The sequence below is a fragment of the Anopheles coustani genome, chromosome 2 (assembly GCF_943734705.1).
Source record: "Anopheles coustani chromosome 2, idAnoCousDA_361_x.2, whole genome shotgun sequence".
NCBI classification, from domain to species: Eukaryota; Metazoa; Arthropoda; class Insecta; order Diptera; family Culicidae; genus Anopheles; species Anopheles coustani.
This window is the reverse complement of record NC_071289.1, coordinates 21,904,531-21,925,000: the sequence shown is the minus strand read 5'-3', so window position 1 is coordinate 21,925,000 and position 20,470 is coordinate 21,904,531. Positions and strand designations below refer to the sequence as shown.

Here is a 20,470-nt window from a genome sequence, read left to right as displayed (position 1 = left end):
CCATCTGGACGAATCCTGTGTGAGAGATTCATAAGAATGAATCTCCCGAAAAAATCATAAGGCACAACACAACAATTTAATGAAATTTTATTAATTTCTCAACAAAAATCGTAACATATTCGTTGTGACTTTATTGAACCAAAACGTTTTTGGTTAATTTCAACCAAACGGTTTTTGGTAAATTTCAACTTCAAAATGTAAAGCTCAAAATTTGGTAACTAATGTTACATAGTAGAAAAGAATGCCACTCTGAAGCACAGTCTCTTGAATAATTAAAAAAACAAAAAAAATTAAACTATTTTAAATTAATGTCAATCTTCATGTATTTGTGTTCACTCCAAAAATAAATGACAAAACCATACATATTGGGCAAATCCAGTTGAAATTCATTAATGCATCGTTTCATTCTTTATAGGTCATCCTTCCAAATTCTCGGAACCCGCTTCATCGATCCTTTTTGGCATCCTTTCCCGAGCCCGCCATGTTTAAACTGACCATTAAAATGTATTTAAGCTAATAAAATGTGAATTCCAGCGCCGGCGGGTAAATATGATCGATGCGCTCGTAGCCCGTTAAAAGATCACCCGAAACGTTAGATGCACCAACTGTGCAACTGCGGGACGACGATTGGCAGGTGAATAGAGCGAACACCACGCGAAGGAGCTTACATCGGCCATCCCACATGACGGCGGGTCGAACAACTGAAACATCAATCTTTTTTGACGAAGGAATGCCGAGAAAATCTCTCCTTTACGGTTTCCATCCGTGGGCTTCTCGAGAAGGGAGGCTTTAGTATTTTCGAAGCCCCTCGGGGGTGCGTCTCGGTGTCTGGCAGTTGATATGCGCCGACTCCCAAGCGTCCGGAGAGCCATCGAACATTCTTCCGATCTGCGGGACACACATCATCGTCGTCGTTTCGTACGAAGGCTCCCTTTTTCTTGCGGAACGGGGGCATCCTGTTTCGCGCTCGTTGCCATGTTTGTTGCCCCCCCCCTCCCCCCCGGCATCTCCTTTCCCTCTATTGGCCCGCAAATTACTGCCCCAGCGACCTCAGCAGGTTACGCTTTCCGGCTCGAAGTTCATCAATTTCGTGTAAATTACTGCGCAACCGACAGAAAAACGCGCCTCGAAGGGTTCGGCGTTTCGGCCTTTTATGTCTCCCCTCCCCGGGGCGGTTAAGGTTGCGCTGGGACACCCTTGCCTCTCCCCGAGGTGTTGTAAGGATTTTATCAATCATTACGCGAGAGCGCATCGATGAGTTTTCACCCTCCCTTCATCCGACTTTTGACGCAACCGAAAATAAAATAGAATAAAAACTGACCAAATCTGCACACGAACAATAAACGCACAACAAAAAAGAAGAGAACCACAACTCGGTCGAACAGGGCGGCAATCAACGCCCCGAAACGGTGCGAACGCCAACCCTTTGGGGGCCGGCGGATATGATTTCCTTCTTTCCTCCTACTCCTCCTCCTGCACCGTGCAAAAAGGGCCGAGGCCAGGACACGGGCTTCCCGCCCGGAGGCCAGCGCAGCACAGTTGTCGGAATAATTACGACCACTTTTAACAGTCATTTAGCCCCACGTTTTCTTTTATTATCTTGTTTTGTCTTAACTCTTCATTGCTCTGCGCAGTTTTTGCGCATCGCAGGCCGTGGCCGCTGGACGATTTTGGACGAACAACAGCGGCGGCCGCCGCTTTATGAAGGTGCCGAATGTGCCGCTCTGTAATCAACACTTTAGTGAAACGAAAACGAAACCGTGCCGCGGGGCAACGGGGAGAGGGCGAAAGGACAAAGTGGGACGGGGAATCGTGAAAAACGTTGTCCTCGTCGTCGTCGCCGTCGTCGTCATGGTCGTCATCGTCGTTTTGTTTTCCATCTCAATCTCAGTCTCGAGGTGGTTTGTCGTTTTCATTGCAAAGCCCACCATTGGAAGCTGTGAATTACGTGTCCACTAATTGCCAAAGTAATTCAGTGCACTTATTTTCACTTAAAATCAAATCAAAATGAAACGAATTTTCTGAAAATTTGTCTAATGTGCATCAGACAATGCATAAGAGGAGAAGTACATAAAAATATTTAAATCGTGAAGACAGTTCAACGTCCTGATCTTGTGTTGACGGCAAATGCCTCAGCTTCGGCCAAAAATACTTACATGCCATAATAGCTGAAACAATAGAAAGGGAAATGTTTTAAGGAACGTTTGATAGTCGACTCATACACACCACATCGTTTCTCAAGATGGTTTTAAACTGTTCGATCTGGAATGGACCAAACTAATTTTCCAGGTCAGCAAGAATTCTTTCCCACAATTTGTTAGATAAAAATTAGGGAATAGGAGCAACAAAAAGGCAGAGTTCAAACGAATAAGAAAAGCGACCCTCAAATTATAACCACGCTTAACACACCAGCGACAAACATGTGTGAAAATCAAAGCGAAACCTCCGAAAAGAATCGATTATTAACGATCTTACGGAAGGTTCAGCCCCCTCGAACGACGAGGCGCTAAGAAAGATCGCACCGTGGAAAATTTCCAACCAGAAAGCCCAGATTAAAGTAATTAAGTTAACATCTCACCGCTTCATAAATCATCCCGCTGGTCGATTTCTTTCCCGATGCTTCGAGGTTTGTTTCTTGCTATAATAACGTTCATTCTACGTTCGAAAGTATTTCCCAATCTGTGGCTCTAGCTTTAAGACCGGTTGCGAGGGCTTCGTATGGCGGGATGGGTTGAAATAAATTAACACCAGCCCGAAAGTCAACACCACCGATCGAATGGAACCCCTAATAAATGCATCGATAGCAAACATTCTCAAAAAAAAAAAATGGGTGCAGAAATGAGAATGATAAAAGAAATACCCATACCAACGTGTTCGACAGATAAGCACTCACCTATCGAAGTCGGTCAACCGCGACGAGTCCCGGAATCCTTTGGCGAATGGGTTCGAGTCGATCTTCAGCTTCGTTATCAGCTGGTTCTGGTACGCCGTCACCGCCGTGAAGACCGTCTCCGGGAAGACGTATGTCTTGTGGTCGACCTCTTGCAGCTCCTTCGGCGAGGTGGGCAGGTTCTGGCCGTGTCCAAGGCGGACGAGGTGAATGCGGGGCTGGTAGCGGTGCATCGAGTTTAGTACAATCTAGAGGAAAGAGGTTTTAAAATATTTGGAAATTGTTATTATTGATAATTAACAAATAATATTTATTTATTTTATCTTATTTACTTATTTTATACTTTTGTTTTAGAGTTTTCTAGTTATTTAATTTTACTATTAACTTTAAATATCACTTGGAAACAATTTCTCAAGTTTGAAAACTTCATCGGCGCTCATGTCATCATTTTTACATTTTCCAGAAAAAAACCCCTCCAACATAAAAAGATGAAAAAAGTTGTATGTACATCTCTGAATACCACTTGGAAAATATATTTTCGACAAGCACCCCCTTATCAAGTCACTACACCAAGTAGCGACCGTTTTTTTTTTTCGTGACGAAAAAGATGAATCCTGAAACTTTAATGCGCAGTAAACAACTCAGCGCAGCGTCCGCCCGAACCGCCCGAAAGAAGTACGGCGGTCGTAAGAGGGCCGAGACAAGTGTGAGAAAGTGGTAGAGGCTTGGTAAGATTGATTGGGCGCGGAAGCCGGCCCCGGAACCCTCTGGGAGACGAGCGAGCGGGCAAACCGTTTCCGCACTTGCGTGTAGGATGTAGGGTTTTCCATCGCCCAGCATTATTCGCCCACCAGACGTTGACAGATAAGTGGCAGAAAAGAGAGCGCATACACTGACACACTGGAAGATGGAAGAAATACATCATATAGCATGAAAAAATAATGAACGAACTACAGCATCCTTGCGGTACATATCCATTTTCTTGCGCACAAACACACACATACTCGCACTGGTGTACGATTTCCATTGGAAGATGGTCTCGTATACTAGCGAGTAAAAATATGATGCGACCATGAATTCCCTCAAACACGCTCGTAATGTTCGGAAAATCGACAGCTACCAACACCAACGCCGTTCGAGCGTATGCCATTCGAGCAACGACGTCGACGAACACGACGACGCCCGGAGAATAAGCCCATTTATAAGGGGAATGGCAATCCATAAATTATGATTTGATGAAATTGATATCGTCCCCACGAGAAAGAGCGAGTGCGACAGCGTATGTGTGTGTGTTTGTGTTGTGTTTGTGCACAGCCGGTCGAGGGTAGGAAACTCCACAAACGTACCACCATCACTCCTCTGGGCAAGTCGAAACGCCCAAACAGGGACGCGATAAGGGCCTGGGTGGGTTCGAGAGTGGTGGACAAAAATGGCGGTCAACGTGCAGTGCTCGGTCTATTTTTCCCTAGGGGCGAGTGGGTGGCGGAGGGACGGAAATCGTTGGAGGTAAATATCAATAATGAAGATATAACTGCAAAAAATCGATACTCCTCAACGAGCGACCGGAGATCGAAGGCGTTCGGTTCGGCTCCGGTGGGAAACTTCCGACAAACTGCACGGAAAATGGCTGGAACATCATCACCTACCAGCACTGCTCGGGTGAGTTTAGCTTAAAGAAGTCTCAGGGAGCTCGTTTGCAAAATCCAATGGTTGACGCTCGAAGATTCTTTGTTTACAAAGTTCAAAAAACGGAAGGAACAGCATGTGGATGGTGCTGTAAATCGATTTTCCCGTCTGGCGAAAGAATAAGAAAGAAGTGCCAGTCCTCCCCAATGTGTTCTTGAGTTCTGGAAAAAGTTGAAGAAAACTGGAAAATGATACCCAACGGGAAAAGGAAAGTTTAAGGCAAAAACAAAATGTCTTTCTCGGCTTCTCCTGCTTTAGCCTCTTTCTCGTAAGACTTCTACGGACTGAAGAAAATCGTGCTTGCTAGAAACAACACTCCCTAGCTCAAATCTGGATAGAGGAAGCCAGAGAACGCCAGAGCGTCCACCAACCACCGAGTGCCGGAGTTCTGCGTCCCTCGACAGCAGATAACCGACGTAATTTATGGCGGAAATTTTATAGAGACATTTTCCCGGGTAATTAGTGCGAGGGCGGGTCCCTCCATCCAACCTCGAGGACACAAGCCTCTCTGATACAAGGGGTGGCTCAATGTGCCAGGGAAACCCGTCGGAAAACGGCGCGTTTTAAGGTTCGTCGGGTCGATGGTGCCAGCGATGGTACTAATCAACGTAATTTATCGACACACATTCCGACGCCCAGTTTCCCGGTTCGCTATCGAGGGCTCGGGATTTGCCAGCTGAGACGACCGGAAGTCACCCGGATGTAATACAACCCTATCCCAGATGGCCCAATTTGCGAGCAGAGTCACAAAGTATGATGTACAGCCGGGTGTTGAGGCCGGAAAACTCGCACGAATCAATCAGTTCTTTTGCACCGTTGAATTTTCCTTACCTAACGCAAACAAATGGTTCCAGAAGAGCGTCCCATTTTCGGGAAGTGGTGGGAAGTGAACCGGTAACTAGAGTTCCGGGAAACTGTGCGGCCTTGAAGCCGTCGGGAAAACTGGCCCGGTCGGTGGAAATTTCGCCATGGAAAATTCCATCTTCTCGTTTCATCACAAGCACGATACGGTGGTAAGCGACAAAGAGAAAAAAAACGGAACAAGATGGAAAACTGCTCACCGAACAGGAAACCCATCACACTTCAACAGTTTTCCTCAGCACGCCCGCTCGACAACGGACGACGCCCCGGTCCCGCACAGGCTCTGATGTTTCGTACCTAATTTATCAAGCTAACACCTCGCCACCGTCGACTCCCGGGTCTGGGCCCTTCAAAGTGTGTGTGTGTGTGTGTGTGTGCGCCTGTGTAGCCATTTTTATGCTAAGCACCATCAGATAGCCCACCATTCCAGCATTCCTCCAAAGTGTTGGGACGCGCCAAAGGACATGAAGATGGAGTGCAATTGACTCTCTGTCTCTCTCTCTGGCACGCTTCTATAGATAGAGTATAGTCCGTCTCCTTCAGTCTCTCCTACGTGGGCTTGGCGATGGTCTGCTTAACACTCACAGTTTTGTGTGAAGACATGCGCGTTTTATCAACTCTTCTAAATTTACACCGACCAACATTCCCGACCGTGCGCTCCCCGTTCCGGCAAGGACACGTGCAAGTGCTGGTCCAACACAAACACACCCACACCCGAGCGGTGTCTGGAGCTTACTTACACTCGCTTGACGTCGTTGTGGTGGTGGTTCTTGCTGGTGCGTTACCTTGACGACCGCTCCACCATCACAACGTCGCCATCCCGGGGTTTGGCGCGCAGGCGAACCAAACCGAAGGATTAGCTGTCGACGAGAGGCCCTTGCGAGATTTGGAGTTTGTGGTGGTGATGGTGTCCACCGTTCAGGGTTGGTCGACCCCTGATGGGAGGGGACAAGGTGGAGGAAACCCGGCGCTGCCAAAGTCGACGACAAATCGATTCTTCTAACAGCTTTTCACAGCTCGTCTCCTCGTTCGGCATTCCGGGGCATCGCGCTACGGTTCAGTGGCTCGGAACGTGGCCATCACCAGGGTAAGGATAACGTTTCCCTGCACCCCGCCCCCACCCTCCACCTTCCCCGCCTGGTATGGAGCACATCCGATGAAGATAATATACCTTAAACCCGAAACACACGCTGGAAGGGAAAGGACCAGATGCTCCCGATTAGGAAGTCCGTGCCCCCCCCATGGGGAGGGGAAAAACCGTTGCTAGACACCGTTCAACGCCACACACCACAAACACCGACCCGCCAGCCTCTCCCCTCCCCCCACGCAAAGGGGATTGAGCTGGCGTGAAAAACTTGTCAGCATATAGAACGGTTCATTTTCAACATTCTTAATTACAAGTTTTATCTTATCGTCGCCGGATGTTGCGCCGGAACTCCGGCGTGGAACTTCTTCTTCGTTTGCGAGGTTTTTCCGAGGCCAAAAAGTTGGGCTTTGTGTGTTTGGTCTGTGACCCAGCTGAACTTCCAGCTACCCTCCTCCGGGTAGGATGCCCTGATTTTCTGCCCACACTGTGTTCAGAACCCCCCCGGTGTGGGTGGTTCCCTTGCCGAATGGAATCGTGTCATTCGACCTTCCGAATAGCTAAGCCAAAATGGTGGCGAGGAGCAGGCACTCGGTGTCAACTCCTGGCTTCCGCAAGGCTTCGCAACTAATAATGAGACGATTTGTGAAAATTTTCCGTCTTTTAGGATGCGTGCCCGTGCGTTCGTCGGTGGAGAAGGAACGGTTGTTTGTTGAATGGCTGAAATAAGCCTCCCTGTTCCAAGGGGCAGGCCGTTCGGGAGCGGTTATTGATAATCAGCGTGCGACAGATGATTTTACATTTAATTAAATGTTTAAAGTACGAGCTTTATGAAGCTTTGGCGCTTTCGGTAACCAATGGAGTTATTGAATTACTCCACCGAAGTGTTTTTAAAGCTGTAGTTCCACTTTAAAATATGGTTGTGATATAATTGTCCGTTAATTTTGACAAACCTTCCACATAAAGAAATGTCAAAACAAACGTTAACCCAAGAATCGAGGCGAACACCCCTTTTTTGTAGCTCGACAAAAGTAAAAAAAGTAAAGTAAAAAAAGAACTTGCTAACGTGTCCAGTCACCGAGCGAAGCGGACCATCGACTCGCCACGGGCGGTCTCTGCCTACGACTTCTCCACGGTGGCACAAACCTCCGACGGTTTCTTACGTGGACATTGTAAGGCGTACAGCTGGATGAAGAATTTGTCCCCATTAAAGTCTGTGTATGTGCCTGAAGAGCGGTGATATTGAATGTCACTGGTCTTCTGAAATCCGGGAAGAAGTATTCAAGCTAGAGATATATCAAACGTTTTAAACACGACACAGAGTTACTTCAGTTCATCCAACTACTTATAATTAGCTTGTTTAAAAAAAGCGAGATATTTAACACGAATTCAAAAAACGTAAAGCATTTTTATGAAGAGTTTTCACAAAGTTGTCCACGTCTAAGTCCATAGTTCGAAAGTCGCAGAAACCATCCTTATCTCGGTGCGCTGTCGAAGGCAATCATTATACTTTATTATACAATAATTTAATAAGCAATATTTTACTGACTCGGAACGGGTTTTCCTCAAGGTCTGGCGAGCTGCAGTCGAATGGGCGATCGGTGCAAAATCTGGACGACACTCACCCGTGGCCAACACCCGGGCCGGCATTGCAAGGGACGAGATTAATTAAGTGTTTCCGATAACGATCTGCAAATTATGCAACAGAGCGCACACCGAGCTCGGGAGGACCACTGGAGTGCGACCAGTTTTCGTGTTCTGCCCCGAACAGAAGCCTCCGTCGCACCGTCGATCAACTGCCGCCGAAGCGGATGTTCGGCTGTCAACGCGCTCAAGACCGGAGTCCGGAGCTCGACCGTGGAAGTCATAACTTTTTGTGCGATTCGCGGTGGAGCGGGAATTGTCACCGGGCGCTTTCCACGGTTTGCGATTTGCTGCAAATGGCGCAAGTCCAGCTCGGTAGCGCTAATTTAATGTCCACCCGGTAATCAGGTGCGCTGTTAATTAATGAACTGCCGCTGGATCACCATCATCGCGGGCACTTATTGCATCCGATCCGACGACCCGTTTTCCACTGCCCACCGGTTTTTCCAACTCTCACACCCGTACACACATTACGTATTCCACGCTCATCTCGAGTGCGAGCCTCGAAGCGCTGAAGGCGAAATTATTCAAATCAGCGGCCTATTTGCACTTCTTTCCAATCGATTGCCCAAAAGCCCACCGGAGAGAACCGGCACCATCTTTCCACCACCTCACCACCGGGCCCGGCCACCGACGTGATAAGGTGTCAAAATATCACACTCAACTCCGAGCGGGGAACGCTGAACGCGCTGAAAGTCCATTACGTAGCGGGCTCTGGAAAGGCCCCGAGCAAACGACCCAATCTCCAATATGGCCGCCGGTCCGCCCGAGTCTCGGCATTAATAATTCATCCAATCCATCGAAATAATAGTAAATTATGTACATGGAAAACGCCGGCGCTGGATAGTGGCAATGGCATAGTGGTCGTAAAAAAGCGGCACAAACAAGCGGACCCTCCGAGCCGAAGTCCCGGCGTTTTTGGAGGTTAGGAAATTCGCGGCGGAGGAGTTGGAGCGACGTGACGTTGGAGCGGTCGGTACGGGGAAAAAAGGTGCGAATGTGTTAGGTCGACGAAATAATCACGAAATTAGGATTATGCAAATCGTATCCCGAACGCCCGTTTCCATCGGGAGGTGTGTGTGTTTCCATTTCTTTTTTCCCCCGTTTCCATCGGGAGGTCCTGCCACTTTTCCTTCCGTCCGTTGAGGTCGTTCGGAATGAAAAAGGAAACGACGACATTACGACCGTCAGGATTATTTTATTATTTCCTTCGAGCTATTGCTGTCCGGTTTGGTTTGGGGTAAAGTCCCCGGAAGGGCGGGGGGGGGGGGGGAGAAGCACTGGGACAAGGACGACAGCATTACATTCTACTACACACATACTCACAAGTACAGACAGTGGAGAAGGAGGTGTCAAATGGAAAAGGTGTCATAAAGTACGCGAGTTACGATCATTGACACTTTCTTTCGATCCCCTTTCTACGGACGGTGAAAATGGTTCTTAAGCCACCTTCAGCCCCCGCGAGTCCTTACCGCTCCTCCACGCACACACACATACACACACACACTCAACAATTCGTTCACCAGCGAGGTCCTAACTATCCCGAAATGTATTAATTAAGTATAACTTATAGCCACCTCGCGCTTAATTGTCTCCATAATTTCCTCGAGCACGCGCGCCCTTGTGTGTGTGTGTGTGGGTTTATGTGTGTATTTGATGTTTTCTTCCATTTCTTTTCTTTGCCAACACCACAACCGCGCGACGACAGGGCAGGAATGTCGCCCAATTGGACGTCGACGTGCCACCAATGGCTTTTCCGTGGGCTCACGTGCCATCACCGAGAGACACACACACACATTCCCGCACAAGCACCCGGCGAGGATGAAAAGTCATACACACACCGAGCACGCATGCACATAGGTCGCTCTACCTGAGCGTTTCCAGCAGGTTTCAAGTCGCACAGCGTGAGGAGAGGGAAAAGTTACGATTATTGGAAAATTATGGAAATGGAGTCCACCGATACACACACACACACGCCCGACACCTTCGCCCCTTGCGCGGGCCCCATGGTGGCATTCAAACTCGTTCTAAGTGGGGTTTCGTAAGCTGCTGTCTTAAGCTCTCTCGAAGTCGAAGACGAAAAGAGGAAGGTTTTTTTTCTATCGGCCAACAACTTTTTCAGCCTTTCTCCGTCTCAAGTGAAGTCTGCGATTAGCCAACATTATAAGGTGATAACAATATGAGCTTAAATAGTATGCTCCGCTAGATGATTTGGATAATAGGTCGCTCGCTTTGTCCTAATCCAAGAAAGTTGTTTCATATTCCTTCGAAGACAAGTTTCATCATTTTGCTAGAAACTGATTTTCACGGACCGTTAGAAAAATGATACCTTTTCGTTAGTCACCTCGATGCCTGGTTCAAAGAATGTAAATCTACCGAAACCATGTCGTCGTTCCGAGCCACCTGGTCAGCCTGATTGAGGAACATTAATATATTGTTTTCGTTTATCGAACATCATCGCAGCGCCATCGCGCGGTTCGGGGGGATCAAATTTCCTATACAAGGGTTGGATCGGATTTAGAGCGTCGATCTCGAGGCGGCCAGGATCGTGTAAGATGAATGCAGCAACGACCGCTCGTCATCGTACGGATCGTTAGCCCAGCAGGCGCCTCGTCTCGGGGTTTTTTTGGAGTGGTCCGAAACCGCCCGGTTCGTCCGGTAACTCGATCGTGTGCGTACGTGTACGGCACACGACAAGCGCGATCAACGCCCCACCCCAACAGCCACCCGCGGAATAGCCGCAGCTCCGATTACATACACTTACTTGACCGTTCTTGTCCATCTCGTTGTTGGTGAGCTTGACTTTCTCGAACGAGATGACCTGCTTGCGCAGCGCCTCCGCTCCGATCGGGGTGTCCGGGTGGGCGTAGAGGCGGGCGGGGGGCGGCGGGTCGGCCTTGCCGGCCACCAGCCACGACGAACGGTGGTACGCGTACCGATAGCGCCGACTGTCCATCGGCACGATGTCGAGCAGGACGACGTAGCGGTCGGCGGGGGTTGCGTGGCGCAGCGGCCCGGAGAAGGACACGCGGACGGTCGGGAACATGCGCCTGCCACAGGTGGAGGAAGAAGAAGAGAACAAGATGTTATGCTAGTTTTCAACTCTACATTAAAATCTACCGCCAGCAACAATGTCTTCATTCACGAAAAATGTTGGTTAAAAGTTTGTATTTTCCTCTTCTTAAGCCCCAAGTTTCCATTGAACGCTCACAAATTACACGCTTTGCTCGGCAGTAATGAGATAATGACACACCTCACAATGAAACCATATATGCATTGAATTTCCTTTCAATACATTTCATTTGCTGCGCCGCTTCCCGTTTATGTATTTGAGTTCGCATTCTTCCGATCGCATTCATCAGTAAATTCCAACATGGTTAATATGGGCTGGCGGGGCGTTGCACTTGACGTAATCAGCCGCATTAATATGGAGTCATTAGCATAAGTAATTACATTGGCTAATGATGAGTGTTTAAGGCGCTTTTAAGCTGCTTCGAAATTAATTGACTCCCGGTACATGCTCCCACATGGAGTCTGAAGATCGTGTCCGGTTTTTGCCCAGATGATGTATCGAGGATGCATTCATTTTAAGGTTCCAAATTACTGTTTGTATGGCCATACACACTCTTGTAAGAGTTAGCAGTCAAAAGAGAGAACATATCTCCCACGTTAACGTGGAACACGATGAACGAAGGAATGGAACAAACATGTTCCCTTTCACAATAAACTACCACCCAGCTCGAGCGCGGCCAGTTTTGACATCTGTCATGAGTACAAATGATCGATCCTTTTTTCCCAAAAGTATTCTCCGAAGCGAGTGTCTGATGCATCATGATGGCACCCTCATCAATGCCTCATTTAAACTTAATTGTGTCCATTTCTGTTTTGTTTGCATACCATAGCAGTTGACTGAGGAGATCTTCTAACTAGTGTTTGTTTTGGTTTCTACAACATATCAAATGCTTATAAATAAGATCAATATAAAGAGTAGATTTTAAATCCAATAATTTTAAAGTTATCTTAAATAAATTGGAATTGTAATTTGCATCAAAACAACAAGATGTTGGAATATACCAAGCGTAGGACTAAAATAATGCGGTGAAAAACATTATCTGTTTCATCTATCTGATCTCGAGCAATTCGATTTTGACGTACCCTGTTTGATGTTGCCATACATTGGAAAGAGCTGCATACCATTCTAAATAAAAATCGTTAAATCTTTTAACATGAGGTACGTATTTAAACGAATATTTTACGCGGATCGTAACGGGGAGGTAACTTATTGATTGTAGTATAAAGGAAAAGCTAACATTGACATTGTTGAAAAGCATATAAATAAGACGATAATTCAAATAATTTTTATGATATTGCGTAGGAGCCCCCATGAGTGTAAATCCGCTACTGAACTTAAAGCTTATAAGAATAATTATTAATTAAGGCATTTTGCGTCGGCGTTGATTAAAATAAAATGCAAAAAACACCCGTCTGCTCCAATTCATGGAAACATTGAACAAGTTTAGAAAAAAAGCGACTACATGCGAGTTGTAATTAGATCCTACCAACCGACGAGCAAAATAGAGAAGCGAAGCCAACGGTTCAGCGAGCATTCGCGACGGAAATTGAGCGATATCATAATATTTAACTACAGATGAAAATGGCAGCCGGGGCTCGATCAAAAGCGCCACCGTAATGAGCCAAGAAGGTGGGAACAGAAATTAATAACATCTGTCTTTACTTTGTAGTGAGCTCCGGGGGTGCATTGGACAAAGGGAGAAAAGGGCGGAAAAAGAAGGTGCATCAGCGATCTGCAAAGGCTCAACACGCGATGACGATTGGTATTTTCAAACGGCCCCGTTTCGTCAGAATGGATCATCCCAAGACACCGGAAGTGCATTCTGGTGCGATTACATTCGCGACTGTGAACACCGAGTGCATCGGGGCAAACGAAGAAAGGCAACCCGATCGCAAGCAACTCTTATGAACCACCCCCTCCGCATAAGACTGCAGCCGCTGCATTTCCTGGCCCTACCGCCTAGAGCCATCGAGGAAAAGCATATGAATTAATGGTCCTCGGTGCCTAATGGAGTGTACGAAATGAGGTGGAAAATTGAAATCCCCCGCCCGCCACCTCCTCCGGCGCGCACCCTGTGGCGATTCTTTTCCCATTTTTCATGTGCCTCACTTTATATTATGGCTCGATTTAACGCCCTTTTGCTTGCGCCCTACTCGAGCGCCACCATTCGGTACGCCGTTTGGTTTCGGGCCGTAATCGATTCCGATTCACATTGCTCGAATATGGGCCCCGGTTCGGTGGACGGAAGGCTTCACCTACTTACGTACGGGGCGAGTAATTTGTTAATAATTACAGAGCTTGTTTCTTTATGTTTTTTTTCTTTTGCGAGTCAGACGATGAAGCTAAGCAGCGGATAAAATATTGTACACTATTAATTTACCTTCGCGTAAAGTACCATGCATCACGTATCGAATAAATGTTGTAGCGGCAGATACATATTTTAAGTATTGTTTTATAATCACCTTCAACGGTTGAATTTATGAGCCATAAGAAGCCAATGTTACATTGTGTTCAATGTTCTCTTCTTTGTTCTTCAACAACATCCAATGACAAGACGGTCGAACTTGCTAATGGCAGAACAAACAAGAAAGTCACCCTTCGGAAGTCAGCCGTCGGAAACAAAGTGTTTCGTCATGTGACAGTGGTAATAAACTTGTTCATATATGTGTGATTTTAGTTTTTGCAACATCAAACGTTCGCATGGAAAGCATGCGGTTAGGCAAAAGCATAAATGAATTATGATGTGCAAAGAAAATTTATTTTGATGGCTCTTTATTTGACTTCTGGGCATCAATTTTCCCCCTGGCAACACCCCATCATATGGAGCCATTCTCACATTCGCGACAGCAACATGAACAAAAAACGAAACAGGACAACCACACAAATAAATAAATGAGTTTAGCAACAGCAAAAAAAAAAATACGCCCCACACGGTGAATCGCATGAGTTTCGAAAATAAACACCACAGGTCCGTCCATTTGGAAAACGCAGTTCCAGCTGGCTTATGGGTGGGTGTTTATATGTTTTTTTTTGTATGTGTCGTATTTAATCTGCTTGTCGTTTCGCTCGATCTTATATATTTTTGCACCAGAAATGCCTTCGTTCTCGCTTGTATCATTGCCTTAACGTTTCCTTTTCCAAATGTTTGCTTTCCAGTTGCTTTTATCATTTTCTTATGAACCTCAATGCCCATCCAGGCTATGCTCTATGCTCTGGAAACGTGTTGGTTATTGTTCCTTTTTGTTTGCAACACCACCTCGTGCGTTTGGGTTGCCTTTCCGTTTTTATTCGCAGTCAGCATTATTGCTCGATTTGATTGATGCTTCCAGATTAATCATGAACATTGGAACGCATAAACAGATACTTTTGCCATTTGTGTTGATGTTTCGTTGTTTCGCTCGATGCTCGCATTCGATCGTTGCACATCGTAACCTTCGCGCTTGTTTGTGTGTGCGTTCTAACACCTCCCTTTCCCCGCAAAATGTTTTCCCCTGCGGATTTCCATTACCAACGCCTCTTTTTGTGGTTTCAATAAAAACATTCTGAGTGCATTTTCCCCCTCGCACTTCAGCACAGCTCCACCTCTGCAGGTTACAGTTGTTTTTTGTTTGTTTCAGTTGTATGATTTTTCCCCCCATAAGCCAACATTGTCGATGCATGTCAGTTCCTTCACGCATTTCCTTCTTCAAAATCGTGTGCTCGACTGACAGTTTTACCCGCCGGTTGCGAACATGGTCCGGGCGAAAAATGATTGATGAGCGTTTGATTTCGCCCTCCGCCAGCGAATCGAATCCACCAGCCCTGACCGGTGCTAGCATTCGGCTGCCTTTTTCCTGTTCCATGTTTTCCACACACATACACACCGCTATGTAGCACTGCCCACCACGTTTGCCAACCCACGAATCCTTCATGCTTCAGCCAACCCAACTGCTACGAAGGGAGGATCCAAGCTAAGCTGCCCCGCAACACAAGCGACGATCGCGATGAGTTTCCACAGCCGCACTTGCTAGCCGGTTGTTTCCTTGCTTGTACAAACACGATCATTTACCATTTTTCACAACCCAAAACCGAAGGCTAACACATTTTTGATTAAAATGCCAACAAGCAACCGGACACACCGTCCACTCGTAATCAACGTTATCTGCGTTGTTTTATCAGCGTACGTTTCCCTTGCGGTTGACGATCGGAACGGAGACAAGTTGATTAAATTTAATGCGATAATTTACGGCACACGGTGCACATGGCTCCGTTTAGGAGCCTGACCTTCTTTCGGACGATCGAATAATGAAGAGATAATAAATTACAATTTTCACGAAATAACTAACCCGGCGGCAACAATGTAAGATGGCACTTTTTTTGAGGTCAGACTCAACGATCCTTGGTGGTACAGGTTTATTAAACAAAGTCTGTCGAGGTGTTGGAAGTATTGCTTTCGTAACCACTTAGGACAGGTTAACAAAACCGAAATATTATTAAAATCCAATAATGGTAGAATATTTGAAGGAAGCGTTTTTCAACTTCGAAGACCACATTGAACATAAACTCTCATTAGCCAATGTGATTCCTGGAACCCAAACCAACTAATGAGAAACTATTAAGTTCGCTTTGAAACAGGTGTGCCACCCCTTTCCAACTCATCACACCCTTGGCGCCCTTCCCCGGAGCAGGCCTCCTTAAAAAAAAAAAGTCTCCAGGTTGCGAACGAACACAGCCCGCCATCGACGCCGTCCTGCTGCGACATGTTGACCAGAGTAGCCGCAAAAGGCGAAGAATTATGCTAAGGTCACGTCGGGGTAAGCAATTTTTCAGCTCAGTTTATGATCGCCGGCTCGGTTCAGTATTTTCCATTTCTTCGTTCTGCTTTTATGATTCGTTTTATGTTAATTAAGCCTAAGCTAAGCCAACGGGCAAGAATGGGTAAAAAACCCACCAAGTATTCGGTTTAAAGTCCACGCGGGAATTGACAAAGTGCTTCCAAAAAACGGTCTGTTTTTACTGGGTGTTTGGTATTTGTATCACTTGTGTGACTTCGGGAGCGTTAGTTTCGTTTCCGCATTTCCGGCCCCGAAACGGTTTACGGTTAAGCCCGGGCCCGGGAAAACGGTTGGACAGATGAAAACATTTCGTATGCGGTAAAATGTGTAAATCATTCCGGCAGCACTTAAACCGACGTTTCCCAACCTCAACCGACCGAACTACTTTCGACGCCGACGATCGGTTCTCCTGATAGGTTTTTATTTTCTCCACTATGAGAAAACCGTCTCTCTTTCCCTCGGCGAGTGGCGATCGGTCTTCGGAGTAAGAAGTAAGAAAAAACACCTTAATTCGCTGCATTAATAATCTAATGACATTCGGACCGAACTGCTCCTCTCGGTCGGGAATGGGGTGTAAATGAAGCCAACGAAACGCCATCGCGACGAAGTCCTCGTCCCAATCCATACTCGGAGCAGCGGAGAGGCTCGGTATCGCGATCGCCAAACCACAGTAACGTCAATAATTAGCACCCTATTTTCAAGTCACCACTCATCTGGTGGTCCCGGTCGGTTTCTTCGCTCCATCCCCTGCTCTACGGCTTATCAATTCCGAAGCATCATCACCGAAATTAGCAATCGTTGGAATTATGTAAATAAATATTGAAGTAATGAAAAGCCAAAAACAAAGTTTCAGGAGTCGCTGAAGCGCACGGAGGAAATATAAAAAAAAAACCCTGGACCACCACCTTCTCACTCGGGCAGTTGGGTTTTCTTTTCCTTTTGTCTCCCATCGAACGAGCTGCACAGAAAACCCACAAACGAAGAAGAATGCAACCGAACCATAGAGGAACCCCTAGAGCTGGTTGTGAGTTGGCACTTTTTTACACGCCATTACCATTGGAATTGCGTTTTATTTGGACCCGTTCCATGCGTTTTTTTTTCTATCGCTCACTCATCGCAGCTAAATTAACCCTTCAGCCCACTGGAGGGGGACACCGTGGGTGGAGGCGGCACTGGCACAAATGAATAAAATATGGTCCCAGAAAAATCGCCGGCCGCAGAGAAAACCAACACCGGAATGATGGACGTCGGCAGTTGAGAACAATGTGAGGATCGTAAAAATTCAGTTATGACTTGTTCAAAAACAAGCAACAAATGGAACTGTTACGTGGTAGGAAAACCCTGGCCAACCCCGCAAGATAAATGGGAAAAACGAACACACCGGCAATGCGGGGAGGTTGGGGAAGGACCGGCTTAAGAAATGGAATTCAATTTCCCGACGAATGAATTTACGTTTCCGTCTAGGATATGGTACGCGTCTTTGGGGGGCAATGGTTTTTGGGGGTTTTTCTTCGGCCCACAAACGGAGGTCACTGTGCAGACGGCGGGTCCATTTACGTTTTCCGCTTGTTCTTTGTTTTCCACCCATTTGTCCATCGATGAGAGACCACTTGATGGGTTTGGTTTTAATGAAAATGATACAACACTATTTTGGACCCGGTCGGTTTCCGACCACCCCGCCGCGGGTTTTTCCCCTTGTTCCGCGTGGTCGGAAAATTTTTCGCCAACTCATCTGGCCGGACAACGAACGCCACATTGCGTCAACGGCCGAAGCGGGAAGCACGGAACTAAAACATATATCCAGCGTACTGTGACGATCGTAATCTTGATGACCTGCAAGTCCGAGAGATCCTGCCGTTGGTGCCAGGTTGCGTGATGAAAACGGGAAGGACGGATGCTTTTCATCGAGTTGGTAATTTAAACAGCACTATGGCACCGCAGAATCGGGGGTGAAAAGCGACGACAAAATGAGAATTAGGTTATCAAAACATTGTTTTAATTGCCGGTTGTAATTTAAATAACTTGAAAATAGTGTTCGCTTGCATCCATGATTTAGATGTCGTCATTACAGATTGGATGGAATTCGGTCAACAAAAAACCAAAGCCCGTAAAACTGTAGCTTACTGACAAAAGGTACACAAAAACAGTGCATCTCGTAAAATATCCACAACGATAAATTAGATGAAACATTCAAGTAGGAGCAAAATAAAATACCCGTAATTCTTCTCTTCATTTTTCGACAAAATAAGCTATAAAACGCTTCATTTGTTGCAGTATTTATGTTTATACCCGATGCGCATTCCCGTTTTTCACTCCTCCTCTGCTCGGACAACATTGAACATACAATTAGAAAATCGATCCCGTGGCCAACTGTCGCGGAAAACGATGTTCCATAGTGGACACATCGGAAAACGACACATTAAATAATGACAATACCCTAATAAACTATCAGCGATTTTTGGAAGCTCGTTTTTTTCCTACTTCTTCCCGCTTCCAACCAGGTGCTGACGAGAGGTAGGGTGGAGGTAATGGGTGGGAGTTTTGAACACGGGTCATTAATCTCCCGTTAAACGCGGGCGACTAAAATCGATCCGATTCAATTAACATAATTTTTACATTCGCCCCATTGGTGGGGATCGACTCTTCGCCTCGTTAGTGTAACCGGAAACCGAACCTATCGAAGCGAAAATGGCCCAAAAACCACTCCTCCTCCACCACGGAAAACCCGTGGCCAGTGTCCACCCGGTGTGCGTCGTTTAACAATTCATCAAATTCATCACCGTCGGTAGGAAAGCGGAGCGAAATGGAAATCAAATAAGGGGGCCCATTGAAAAGCAAATTCCAGCTCCATTGTGATGAACGTGATCATAAAGTTCGCGGCATTCCGATCGGCTGTGCGGCGCGGAACATAAACCCTCCGCAACACACTCCGGCGCCGACAACCTCCGACAATTCGGGTCCGCAACAATCGCAATTAATTAAGGCCCGATAAAAAGCCCCACCCCTAAGGAGGAAAAAGCGAAACGGGAAAAACAACACATGCAGCAACCCCCTGCGAGAGATTCGGGTGATAAATCTCACAGTTCATCGGCCCGAGCTCGTTGTCAACCGTTGAGGATCACACCCAACAAAAAACAACATGATGAGATCTGATGATGCTGTTGATGACGAAACTGGTAGCAAACTGGAGGAGACCGCGGGAAAGCCGAGCAAACCGACCGATTTGAATCGGTGGTCAACAATAGTCATCTAAATTATAGAAGCCAATCCCGGAAATGGATCTGATGGCAGCATCCGGAATTTTTGCTTGGCGCGGTATCTTTGCGTTCGCATCGTGATTGAAATGCGTGGAAAAGCGGGCAAAGATAAACCTGTTTCCAATAAAACATTTACCGGTGGCTCGGTTTAGGGAAAATTCTCCACGAGATTCAGAATCACAATGTAATTGACGATCAATGTCAACGTAAGTTGCGGCATTACAAGAAATGTCAAAAAGCCACAGGATTTATCTCGTCTTCTCGTCGTTGACGTCGAGGATCGATTACACAGGGACGGGGATGCAGCTCCTGATTGGAAGACAGGCGTTTGTTCCCCCTTGCCGGAGTTGCCGATTCGGTGACCCTCTCTTTGCTTCCGTTCTCATCCGTTATGTGTGTTTGCTCCTTTATGTTCCTGCCTCATCAACTGACAGCTACGCGTCACGGCTGGTCGGCGTTTTGACAGCTGACGTAGGCAATGCTGCTGGTGGTGGTGGTGGTGGTGCTGATGGTGGTGGGGTGCAAATGTTTTGATTGACAGATTAGCGCGCTGGTAGCGGAACGCAATGATACCCGCAATTGCCGCTGTCATGTTTTGTCTGTCGCCCTTTTTTTCTCCTCCGGCTTTTTCCATTGCAAATCCGTGGACCACAACCTTCCGGAGTTTCCGCGGTCGCTCAAACAACGTGACACACATACACAGATACATTCTCCGCGTGCATGGCATGGAAAACATCCTCGCACGAATCCTGGGAGGGTGCCATTTTTCTCACCTTTCTAGGATTTCATGCACTTCACTGTCAATTGGCCGCGCGGGAAGCGCATCCGCATTCAACAATGCTGCCAGAAAAAAAACGCACGGCTGCCAATCGGTGTTCGCCTTCCTTTGCGCCGAATAGCAACGATTGTTTGACATTTGGCTTAATCAATTTAATTTGGGACCAACCGATGGAAGGAGCTCAATCAATTTGGCACACAACAACTTTGCGATCGGAAATGTGGGAATAAGCCATGGGGAAATGTTGATGTTTTAGTTTTCCTTTTAAGAAGATAGACACAAGCAACATGCGCTGGTTGTTTTCGACAAACAAATTCATTTTCTTTTTGGACGAAAATTTGAATGTTTTGTACCTGCTTTCTTCTGCGTGATGTGCCACTTCC

General features: G+C 46.7%; 1 protein-coding gene across 1 annotated transcript in view; it reads right to left on the bottom strand.

The window, feature by feature from the left end:
• LOC131262818 (T-box protein H15-like) overlaps nt 1–20,470 on the bottom strand; it is a 43,299-nt gene that overhangs the window by 2,671 nt on the left and 20,158 nt on the right. The window contains exons 4-6 of the mRNA XM_058264897.1: nt 10,930–11,215; nt 2,894–3,138; nt 2,157–2,168 (exon numbers count right to left, since the gene is read on the bottom strand). Of these exons, the coding sequence (XP_058120880.1) occupies nt 2,157–2,168; nt 2,894–3,138; nt 10,930–11,215 (543 nt within the window). The remainder of the gene's footprint in view (nt 1–2,156; nt 2,169–2,893; nt 3,139–10,929; nt 11,216–20,470) is intronic.